Source organism: Dermacentor silvarum, chromosome 2 (assembly GCF_013339745.2).
Source record: "Dermacentor silvarum isolate Dsil-2018 chromosome 2, BIME_Dsil_1.4, whole genome shotgun sequence".
Classification (NCBI taxonomy): domain Eukaryota; kingdom Metazoa; phylum Arthropoda; class Arachnida; order Ixodida; family Ixodidae; genus Dermacentor; species Dermacentor silvarum.
Genome location: NC_051155.1, coordinates 255558843 through 255571274, shown reverse-complemented (window position 1 = coordinate 255571274; position 12432 = coordinate 255558843). Strand labels below are relative to the sequence as shown.

General features: G+C 48.8%; 1 protein-coding gene across 1 annotated transcript in view; it reads right to left on the bottom strand.

The window, feature by feature from the left end:
- LOC119443169 (retinol dehydrogenase 12-like) overlaps positions 1-12432 on the bottom strand; it is a 69315-nt gene that overhangs the window by 41384 nt on the left and 15499 nt on the right. Inside the window, exons 3-4 of the mRNA XM_037708333.2 lie at positions 9133-9372; positions 3179-3265 (exon numbers count right to left, since the gene is read on the bottom strand). Coding sequence (XP_037564261.1) covers positions 3179-3265; positions 9133-9372 — 327 coding nt within the window. The remainder of the gene's footprint in view (positions 1-3178; positions 3266-9132; positions 9373-12432) is intronic.

Below are 12432 nucleotides of genomic sequence, written 5' to 3'. Positions count from 1 at the left end.
GTATGTATGTATGATGTATTGTGAGACAACGTTTAGGTCGTCACTCTCTTCTTTATTCTTTCAAACGAGATCGCTACCACCAGGACCAGAATGGTGATGATGAGTATGTACAGATGAGAATATGAAGCGTATGAAAATGCTCACACTAATTTCCCCGCGCGCGCAAGCGACCAGCCAGGCGGCGATTTAGCCAGGTGGGAAACGCCGAACAAATCGTTTGAGACGCGAAACGTGAACGATCTCCGAACCACGATAACGATGGTCCGAAGAAACCTGTACGGGAGTAACGCGATAGTTGACGGGGGATGTTTATTCATTAACAATGTAGGGTCCACGGAAGCGTGATTCAAACTTATCACACAAACCGGGTGTACGAATGGGCGTTCAAAGGAGCACTTCCTCTCCAGGACGAAAAGAGACGTCTCGACGAGAGATGTCGTAACGTTGCTTGAGGTCTAGCTGACTGACTTCTGTGTTGAAGCGAGCACGTTGACGACATTCGTCAATTCTCGAGACAAACTGTTCGGGTATACTGGCCGAGGTGTTAGTTGAGGCAGTTAAGAAAGCGGCGTCGATGGTGAATATCGGCGAACGGCCGTAAACGAGGTAGAAGGGTGAGTACCCTGTAGTTCGCTGGATAGGAGTGTTGTGAGCAAACGTCACAAAAGGTAAAAGTATGCTCAGTTGTCTTGGCTTGGCCCGATATACATTGATATCATATCTGTTAGCGTGCGGTGAAATCGCTCTGTTAAGCCATTTGTTTGGAGGGTGGTATGCGGATGTCGTCTTATCAACTGTGCCACAAGCTCTGAGTACTTCTTCAATCATTGTTGACATGAAAGTCTTGCCGCGATCACTCAACAGTACACTAGGTGCACCATGACACAGCACAATGGCATCCAGAAAGAAGTCGGAAACGTCTGAGGCCGAACTAGAGCGTAGAGGCGCGGTCTCTGCGTACCGTGTGAGGTGGTCTCCAGCTGCCACGAACCATCGATAACTTAGTGGCGTTGTGGGAAGATGTCCGACCAAGAATATTCCAACGATGGCAAAAGGTGTCTCGGGACATGGAATGGGCTGTAAAAGGCCAGCAGGAGGCGAAGTCGGTCGTTTCCGCCGCTGACACTGGCCGTAAGAAGCGACGTACTTGGCCACAAATGTAGACATGCCTGGCCAAAATAAACGGCTCCTAACGCGGTGGTATGATTTGTGGAAACCCAAGTGGCCAGCAGATGTGTCGTCATGAAAGGCTTCAAGGATTTGTGTGCGCAGCGAACGTGGAAGAACAGGAACCCAGCGTATGTATATATATATATATATATATATATATATATATATATATATATATATATATGTATGTATGTATGTATGTATGTATGTATGTGAATGTGTACGTGCATGCGCATCGTGTAGCCTGTTCTCTCAAGTGTTTAGAGCTTTGCCGTGGGAATATGAGAGAAGTCATTGTCACCGTCGATTGTCACCGGAGATGAAACGTGGTCCTTTACTACGATCCCCTTTCCTAAAGAGAATCGATGGAATGGTGCAGACCAGGAGAAGCGCCATCCAGAAAAGCCAAGGTGACTCAGTCGACCAAGAAGATCATGGCAACAATCTTTTGTGATTGCCGCGCGATTCTCTTGATCGACTTTAAGGAAAGAAATACCGCCATGAACGCACAGTACTGTATTACGCGCCGTTTCTACACAAACTGCATGATGCAATAAAGAAGAAGAGGTGAGGAATTTTCCGTCATGGCGTCCGCCTGCTTCACCATCGACAACGCTCCAATTCAGACGGCGAGCGTTGCAAAGGCTGCAGCGAAGGACTGTGGCTTCGAGGAAATCGACCACCCGCCCTATAGCCCTATACCTGGCGCCCAGTGACTACTACCTCTTCTCAAAGCTGAAGAAAGATCTCCGAGGCAAAACATTTACTGCTAATGATGAAGTGAAGAGTGCCGTCCACGGACATTTTGAAGACAAAAGTCCGGACTATTTTTGAAGGGCATAGAGATGTTAGTGCAGAGGTGTGAAAAATCTGTTGAAGTCAAGGGAGATTATATTGAAAAGTTACGCAGTTGTTTGATTTCTATCGCCATTAAAAGTTGGTCAGGCCGGAAACTTATTGAAGAACCCTCGTATACCCACGACCATAGAGTTTCTCTCTATAACACCGAGAGGGTAAACTGGCGCCACCGTCTATGCGAGTTTCTTAAAGGGCGCCGTGCCCTCATGGGAATGACGAGATATGTGTCCGCGAGGCTTGTGTTGGCTGGTTTTGAACGAGGCTTCGTCTAAAACGTGGATATGGCTACACAAATAACGCGTTCTTAAAGTAAAATCTACATAAAAGGCTCTCATGCGCCCATATTACATCTCTCAATAAAGTTTACTCACCTACAATGCAGAATCAAGCGAAGAAAGGCAAGAACAGACGACAAGTTGTTCCAAAGCGAGCGAGAATCTTGTCGTCTGCCCTCCAACTTTAGCAGCCAGCTGATACTTTTTACGTTTCATATAATTGTGCATACAACAGTAAGTCCTCAAAATAAACAAAACATGTTTTTATGTAAAAATAAAGCTAAAGCAGTTTTTTACGTGCTGTTTTAGCAGGAAATGAATCATTGTGACAGACGGAACGGTGCTAGCCAGGCGCGTCTTCAAGGCGTTCTGGCTCGCCAAGAACGATGCCAATCCGAAGTCACAATAAACCGGCATTCCCATGGAGACCACAGCGCAGCAGCGCCAGTTTTCCCTCTAGGTAATATAGTGAGAAACTCTATGCCCACTGCTCTCTTTTAACTCTCTATACATGCTTCATATAAATGCTTCTAGCTCTCTATATATGCGTCTTCAGCCTTTCTCTTCGCTGCAGTGCAGATATGTCCCAACTTATTCCTTGCTGAGAAGACACGCCGTATCAGCCTCCTTCATGCTGTGTGACACTGTGTGCCAGTAAACAATACTCGCAAGTGGCATAAGCGATACTTGTGTTACCGGTTACTTGTCTGTTATACGTATTTGTTTATTAAGCAAGTGGATGCCTCAGCATAAGTCAATATAGGTTCATTCATTTTGACACTGCAACAACTGTACCAAACATTTGCATCCAGTAAATTACTCCAACACGCCTTTTTACCACTGCGCGAGGATAGACCAACTTTTGTATAGCCTACCTGTAAGTAGAAGTGTCAGGAGGAAGTGGCCCAAGTAGTTGGCTTGGAAGCATTCTTCAAAGCCGTCGTCGGTGAGCTGCATCCTGTCTGAGAACAAAGCACAAGCGTTTGCCCGGTTTATATAGAGTGCGGATAATCTTTCCTATATTTCTCTAGAGTTTTGCAAAGCGTGGCTATTTCATACATTCACTTTATCGGTTTGTTCTTGATCGAGTTGAGTTTATTTGCGTGCTATAGGACTCCGTATACTACCTCTTAACGTTATCCTTTAAACACGTTTACATGTTTGTGCTGTAATCTATATGTCCCCGCGCTGTAGCAATAGGTGTGTTCGCGCCCCTTCATCATGGCGCTTTTCAAAAACCTGCTCCGCTTTTCGAGTACGTAAGCGGTTGGTCAATAGGTTGGTCAATCTGATTGTATGCGCGACGCGAATTGTGTAGTACTTTCTGGAAGGCAAGCTGCACCAGCGATTACAGTGGAACCTTCGACGAGTTATGTACAAAAGCCGACGCGCTTGGCCCACAGATGACATTTTCGACTACGGCCGACTCTGCTACATGTCTAGCTCAAATTTCTTGTCTCAATATGCCGCGAAATAAAAACACGCTGTGCTCAAATTTCACATTATGGAGTATCGTAATTGTCGGTGATTTTTTTCTTATTCCTCTTTGCGTAGCGCCCTGTGGCAAATGTCAAAACTTCTCGCATAGACATTGTTTTCACTTTGCTTTCGTTTTGAAACGAACCAAGCGTGCAAGCAACAAAATTCGTTTTGCGTGTGTGAGAGCTAAATGTGCAGCCGGAAGAAGCCTATTCACAAGACTGATGATGATTACATGTGCTTCGCTCAAACGATGTCTTGCTCCTCCGGTGTAATTACTTACGATTGCCGCATGTATACGAGTGTTTTTCAGTGGTGTGCAGAAGAACGTAGTTGGTGAGCCATATAGAGCCAAGTGGTGCGCAAAGTGTGAAATATCAGTGCGCCTTTTCTTTCACAGTATCGGTGTCATGCATAGTAACCGCGTGCACGGTGTTTTAACAGCGAAGCCGTTTAAGCCAGCCGTAAGGCGTGCGCGTTTCACGAAAACCCAGCCGCACCGTAGCTAAGGCAACCAGCGACGCCGCAGATGCCGCAAACTGCCTGTCATAGCACGCGACCCGAGCATAGCATAATATGTAGTATGTATGCATAGTATGCATAGTATATAGCATCGTATGCATAGTATGTCCCGAGCATAGCGCGCGATGCTCGGGAGAGAGAAAGAGAAAATGAGAGCGAGAGAGAGAAACAAATTGTCGCAGCACCAACGAGGCAGAGGTACTGCCGACGCAATCCGGGCTTCCCCGTTTCCCCGCATTAGCGCCGAACACTCGCGGTGTCTGTTACTGCAGCTACAGTACTGCAGCAGGCGCCTCTGGCGGCGGCTCGGCCGAGCTCCCACCAGCTGCGCGCTACTGCGCATGCACCATGACGTCATCCCGGCGTTTCGTCTGCTGCGCGTCGCCCGTACACTGTGCACAGCTTTCGCCCCACTTCCGCTACGTGTGCTCGGACTGCAAGTGCTTCGCGAGGCGTTCACCGATGTCACGGACCACGAGGAAATGCTTATACACTTCGTATAACTTAACATCACTTCGTATAGCCATGACCAGCTAAGAACCGATCAGCTTGTCTCAGATGTCTTTAGCCTTGCGTCACTAATGCAAGCTACCCCGATTTTATTGCGATAGCAATTATATGGACACTTCAACCGGATTTCTGCCGTCGCCGTCGCCTTCGCCGTGAGGTTCCCTATAGATAAAATCTTCGCCGCGCGCCGTATGCCCGAGCGGAAGCGTGCGGGGACGCGCGCTATCACGGAGAGCGAACGCACTCAATCACCCACGCGCAAGCAAGGAAGCGGGAAGCCAGCGCCGGAGGGAGCGCGGGAGGGGGGGGGGGGGGGCGCAATTCTACTCTGCCAACAACCGCGCTCGTCGCTCGCTCGTCCGCACCGTCTCTTATCTCCACTCGGCTCTGACCTTTATGCGCCGTGCATTCGCCGCTCAGTTTCCGTTGAAGCGATAGACCGCACGTACCTTCGCCCGTTGCTGCGGCGTATGCGCTCGCTCCCAGCGTTTTGACAGTCGTTGTCTCCAGTCATTCAGTGTGATCTATTCATGTTTGTTTGTGCGCGCTCACACCACGCTTGTTCATTCAGTTAGTAATAGTCGGGCCACATTTTCCAACGCACGCTACACATGCAATGCTGCCCGGATCGGCAGTGCAGCACTACAGGTGTGTCCCTTCGCACGCGCTGCCCACGGGCAGCGCTTCTCATCAACACCACCGTTTCACACGCGCCTTCTCGTGGTCATCGAGTCTCTCTTCATGTCGGTCTACTTACGCCGCAGCACACCTGCTTACTTAATCAGCTCATGTTTACTACAATTCATATTGCTACCAAAGGCGCTCACCTTACTTCGTATGACATTGCTGTGTTGCTATCGCATTCATTGCTTCGCCCTTAGGGCGAAACTGTGACATTTTTTTTTATCTCCCGTTAATCTTCAAAACGTTCCTGACGATGGTTCGTGGAGTGGAGAATGTGAGTGCATTTGCGCGTGTTGGAAATTACTTGCAGCAAATACTCTGCCATCTCTTACTCCACCGTCACAAAACAGTTTGAAAAGAGTAAACACGTTTCCTGTGGAGAAGATGCTACTGATGCACACCCCACCATGACGCCTTTTTATTGCGATAGCAATTATATGGACACTTCAACCGGATTTCTGCCGTCGCCGTCGTCGTCGCCGTCGCCGTGAGGTTCCGTATAGATTCCAAGGGCGATAAAACCGTCGCCGCGCGCCGTATGCGCGAGTGAAACCGCGCGGGGGACGCGCGCTATCACGGAGAGCGAACGCACGGCCAAAAGCAAACGCGACCGTCGCGCGAAAGGCCGTGGGGGTATGGGAGTGAGGGAGGGAGGGAGGCGGGGTGACGCTGTGCTGCTTCACCAAATGCTTATCTTGCAACCGGGCGCAAGGGGAACTGGACACTCAATCTCCCACGCGAAAGCAAGAAAGCGGGAAGGCAGCGCGGGAGGGAGGGGGGAACAGCTTCTCCTCTGCCAACAACTTCTCCTCTGCACAACTCCTCTGCACTTTGCCCGGCACTGGCGGTCGCCCGCACCGTCTCTTATCTCCACACGGTTCTGACCTTTGTATGCGCTGTGCATTCGCCGCTCAGTTTCCGTTGAAGGGATTGACCGCGCGAACAATTCGCCCGCTGCGGCGGCTGCGCTTGCTGCCAGCGTTTTGACAGTCGTTGTCTGCGGTCATTCCGTGTGATCTATTCATGTTTGCTTGTGCGCGCTGACACCACGCTTGTTAATTCAGTTAGTCCAAATGTGTTCAAGTTTATGCAGCCGATAAAACTACTATCCCTACTCCGAATAGCTCTCTACTAATTTGCTATCGCAATTGATGCTTCGCCTTTCGGGCCAAACTGCGACTTTTTTTACTGCGTACAATGCAAGAGTTGAAAGCCCGTCATCCCGGGGAGTTCATAACTCTTTTCAAACATGCAAAAGTTGACGCTTTTAATATATGCAACTTAATGAGTTCCGTCAAATAGCACACAGAAAATCGGATCTGAACGGACGAACAACGCAAAGCTTTTAGCTGACGACCATGAGTAACGTGACTAAACCTCACTGCCGAGCGAGCATGAATCGAGCGTCCTCATCAAGCCGTGACCCCCGCTCGATTATAAAGTTAATTAGCCTGGTTCGCATTATTACTAGTTAGATTACTTTTCATTTTACAATGCATGCCTCTGTGATAAATGCAATGTCGAAGAAATCGCTTTCCCATCGCAGCTTCGCTATGTTTACGAAATTTTGAACACATTTTCTGTCCTTCTTCTTCTGTCTGGTGTTTTACGTGCCAAAACCAGTTCTGATTATGAGGCACGCCGTAGTGGAGGGCTCCGGATTAATTTTGACCACTGGGGCTCTTTAACGTGCACTACAACGCAAGCACACGGGCGTTTTTTTTTTTTTTTTTTTTTTGCATTTCGCATCCATCGAAATGCGGCCGCCGGGACCGGGATTCGATCCCGCGACCTCGTGCTCAGCAGCGCAACGCCTTAGCTGACTGAGCCACCCCGGCGGGTAACACATTTTCTGAACCACCCTGCTAAACTAAACTACATTATAATGCTGCACAACCACGTCTTTTGGCCTTTATTTTGAACAAAGCTCCGACATTTCAGTACGCTGTGCGTCCTTAAAAGAAAATTACCTTTCTGTAAACCTTCTGTACAAAAAGTTAATGTCTTTCTCTATGATGGCCGTTATTTGGCATAAGTTTACAACGACCGCTACAGACGCGTAAACATAGGTCAAACTACTTTGTCTTCTAAGTTCAGCATGGATTTTCGGGACTGTGGCGTAACACTGAGGGACAAATTAAACTTTGGGAGATAATAAGCTTCTTGGATAAGCTTCTGGGTTTTTGCATGTAAGCATTTATTGCATAGGGCTTCTAGAAAATGCAATATTTTTGTCATTAGGAGTAAATTAGAGAAAGAAAAAGAATGATGTTGCGCCTAAATCATTTTAATAAAAAAGACACAGTTTCGCCCGAAAGGCGAAGCATCAATTGCGATACCAAATTAGTAGCGAGCTATACTGAGTAAGGATAGTAGTTTTATCGGCTGTGTAAAGTTGTGCACATTCTCTTACTAACTGAATTAACAAACATGGTGTCAGTGCGCACAGCAAACATGGATAGATCACACTCAATCCGCACACGATCGCTGTCAAAACGCTGGCGTGAGCAAGCGCGCCAGCAGCAGCGAGCGCAGGTTCGTGAGATCTATCGCTTCACCGGAAACTGAGCAGCGAAAGCACAGCGCATACAAAGGTATGAGCCGTATTGCAGATCGCTTTCAAGATACGGTGCGCGCGACCGCCCGACGCCGCGTAAAGTTGCTCGCAGAGCAGAAGCTGCAACCCCTCCCTCCCGCGCTGCCTTCCCGCTTTCCTCCTTTCGTGTGGGTGACTGAGTCGCCAGTTCCCCTTGCGCCCGATTCGCAAGGGGAACGTCGACTGAATTAAAACCCGGGCGAGAGCTTGCGAGGGCAAGGAACGCTCGGATACCACGAGCAACTAGAGAACAGCGTCTGCAAGCGGCGTCGCGTCGCCGAATCCGCTTCGTCAAGGTAATGTCCTCTCCCCCACACTGTCCCCTCATCACGGTGACCTACTTTCGCGACCTCCCTCGCGTCCCCCGACGGCCTTTCGCGCGACGAAAGAAGTCGCATTTGCTCTCTGCCGTGCGTTCACTCCCCGTGAAAGCGCTCGTCCCTCGCGCGCATTCACTCGCACATACAGCATACGGCGCGCGGCGACGATTTTATCGCCGTTGGAGTTTAAACGGAACCTCACGGCGACGGCGACGTAGACGGCAGAAATCCGCTTAGAGCGTCCATATAATTGCTATCGCTATAAAACATTTCTACGAACTATAATAATGTAAGTTCTGCGACAATGAAGAAAATGCTCAATTTTTGGTAATTTTTGTTCCCACCTGGTTTGGTGCCGTTTGAAAAAAAATCGAATTGCCCTCAAATGCACACAAAAATTTTCTCCTAAAATATTTTGTGCCAGTATTTTGCAATTATATATATATATATATATATATATATATATATATATATATATATATATAATCGGGCATACCAAGCGTAAGGCTGGGACAGCTGACATGGAATGACCCAATTAGAAGCCACGCATGCGCGCCTGTGGTCGGACACTTCGTTTATCCGGCTCAGTGTATGAAAAACAAAATAATAAGCAGCGACAAAACTCCTAGCAGTGAGCGGAACCCGTGCGGCCCATCTCCTCCCTTTCGCGTGCCCATTGTACGATGCGTCTGCCTCGTTCCACTTAATGTATGCGCACCTGGGAAAATGCCGGCATTGTTGACGAGTACGTCGAGCCGCTCTTCACTGCGAGCGATGTCGTCGGCAAACTGGCGCACCGACTTGAGCGAGCACAGGTCGAGCTGGCGCACGACGACGGAGCAGCCGGTCTCCACCAGGATCTCGTCGGCAGCCCGTTGGCCCTTGGCTGTGCTACGGCACGCCAGTATGACGCGGGCGCCGCGCCGCGCGAGCTCCTTGGCTGTCTCCTTGCCGATCCCTGGAGGAGGAGGCGACATGCTTGAACGCCGGCTTGTGCACTTCGCGCTATATAGCGGTACGCCGGCATCGAGAGCGATTCATCGGAAACGGAGTCCCGGCTTTTAAAGAAGTCGCGCATCATGTGGTTTGAATAAGGCAGCTGACGGATATATTTAAGGCACAGACTTAGCAAAATTATCGCCACAAGACACCGCTCTCATAGCGTGGACGATCGAGTTTAGTTGCAGGCCATTAAACGCACACGAGAGCACCGCAGTAGGAGAGTATTGTCGCATATATCAGCTGCCAATGGATATACCAGACTGAGTGCGGTTCACGCGCAACATGGACAGTCGACGGGTGGGCCAATTTTCGGTACAGAATATTTGCAGTCTCCTTTTTGACTTCGATCAACTCGCCAAAATAATATGGATAATTCGAGACAAAATAAACATTTTATTGGTATTCTCATTAACGGCACATCACTGCCAGTTACAAACATAACAGTTCCCCCTAACCTAACCTGAAACCTGGAGAGAGGGGTCAAGAAAAACAGGCAGGTTAACCAGACATTCTCTCCGGTTGGCTACCCTGTACAGATGGAGGGGGAACGGGATGCGATAGATGAGAGAAAAACAATACGAAAAGAAAAGAAAACACACACACAAACACAATACAGAACCATTACTGTGGGCACTGTCACGCAGTCTGCGAAGGCGTTCTTAGTGTTAAACAATGTCAGCATCCCATCCTACGCCGCGCAGTGTACCGTCACAGTTTGTCATACAGTCCGGTGTCTTTTAAATAACGCAGCAGTGCCTTCATAGCGGCTTGCGGTGATGTTCGTGTAGGCTAGTTACCGGGGATGTTGTTTTCCGTGAGTGGGCGCTAGTCCAGTCAGTCTAGCGTGGCTGAGAGCGCTGCTCTTTGCGGGCTGAAACGAAGGCACTCGCAAAGAAGGTGGGCGATCGTATCGCCGCACCCGCATAAGTCACAAAGCGGGCTATTGGCCATTCCGATCAGAAAGGTTCGCATTTGAACGTGCTATACTTGCAAGCCATAGACGGTCTAGAAGGGTGCAGTCACGTCGTGGAAGGTTGGACGGAATGCAGAGCAGTAAGTTAGGGTCCAGGGTATAAAGGCGTGCACTTGTGAAATCAGATGAACCAATGTTAGGCTACGCGCAAGCGCGGAACGTTTTTTCACTGCTCTCGAAAGTGGAATGACAACGTAGTTGGCGCCGTCATGGGCAGATCAGGCACCTGCGTCTGCTTTATCATTGCCATCTATGCCACAAGGACTAGGAAACAATTGATTTACATGTATTATATTGTGTCCTTCGTCAACTACTCGATGGTGGACTTGTCTTATCTCTGCGACGAGCTGCTCGTGTGATCCACAACCCAGTGCTGAGGATAAACTCTTGCCTCGGAATCCAAGAAGATTGATCATGAATCGAGTGGTTCCTTCCTGAATGAAACGAATAGTCGGACGTAGGGCTACCAGTTCAGCAACTGCCGTTGGTGATACATGAGACGTTTTCAGCTGTATGTTGATGGATCTTGCTGGAATAACCACCGCGGCAGCTAAAATTGTATGTGTGACTGAGCCATCGATGTAAACATGTACGCGGCCGCTGTGCACCTCATTTAAAAGTCCTAATGTGGCTTGTTTCAGGGCAAACGACGGCATGTTAGCTTTCTTAATGATTCCGGGGATGGTGAGGCGTATTTCAGGTTTATGCAGGCACCATAAAGGATAGGATCGTCTTAATGAAGGCATATAGTTCGATAGAAACGAGGTACGATTGTTTGGGAACTTAAACTGCGCTAGGTACGAGACACCGAAGTAGAAGAAGACAGGACGCTGCGTTCGTCCTGCCTTCTTCTACTTCGGTGTCTCGTACCTAGCGCCGTTTAAGTTCCCAAATAATGTCTTACCAACTAGTCTTCCAACACATTCTCCTTGAGGTACGATTGGCAGCAACTATACGACAGAAAGTTGCGTGTGGCCTAGCTTTCTGCAGGTAAGGAAGCAAGATGGTGAGAAGGTAGTCGGGCAACGTGCCGAATATGCGCCCTGAGAGCGTCGGTGGCTGTGTATATTGGGTGATCTCGCGCTATGACAATCGTTGCTGCTGTAGACGCACGCTTCGGAAGACCGAGACACGTCCTTATATAGGGCTTGAGCTTGTAATACACGCAGGTTTGTTTTGCAGGTGTTGCCTAGCACAGGGAAGTTGTATCTTGCAAATCTCAAGAGCAAAGCATTATAGAGCTGCAGCATTGACCGCATGCCCCATCACTTACCGCTTCGAAATTTGAAGAGGTGTGTTATTGTCGTTAACCGCCTCTTTAGGTATGAAACGTGCGGGCTCCATGATAGGTCGCGGTCGATAACTACCCCTAAAAAGCGGCGTTTCCGTACGTTTGCAATTGCTTGACCATTGACACTTACATAGTAAGACCTCATTACCTGCCAAGTAAATCTGAAGATTGTTCTAAATTTTGTTTTCGCAAGTACAACGATATTAACGTAGCCGCCTTTTGTAGCCTTGCCTGCCGTCGTGTTACAGCAGACGCCCAGATGCAGATATAGAGTCATAGTTTAGCTGTGTTGGGCAAGCATCGGACAAGGCCAACGATCCCTATAGTGTCGGCCTCAACACTCCGCCTTGCAGCGCTCCACGGAAACTTTGGTGGCGAGTCGTGGCGCCATCCTGGGTCATCACGAAGAGATGTATGTCAGTCAAATAACTGCATAGCCACTGAAAAGTGCAGGCCACCAATTCCGGCTTCAGTCAGAGCCTCTATAATGGCATAATGTGCTGCATTGCCGTACGCGCCTTTTATGTTAAGGAACAATGTCGCAATGAATTGTTTCAGATGTTTTTGATGCTCAACAAATGTGACCAAATCGATGACATTATGTATGGATGAGCGCCCACACCGGAAGCCAGCCATAGCGTCTGGGTACACGTTGTAATTTTCCAGGTACCATTCCAGGCACGTAAAAACCATTCTTTCCATTATTTTTCCGATGAAACTGGCCAGAGCGATGGGGCGGTACGATGACAAAT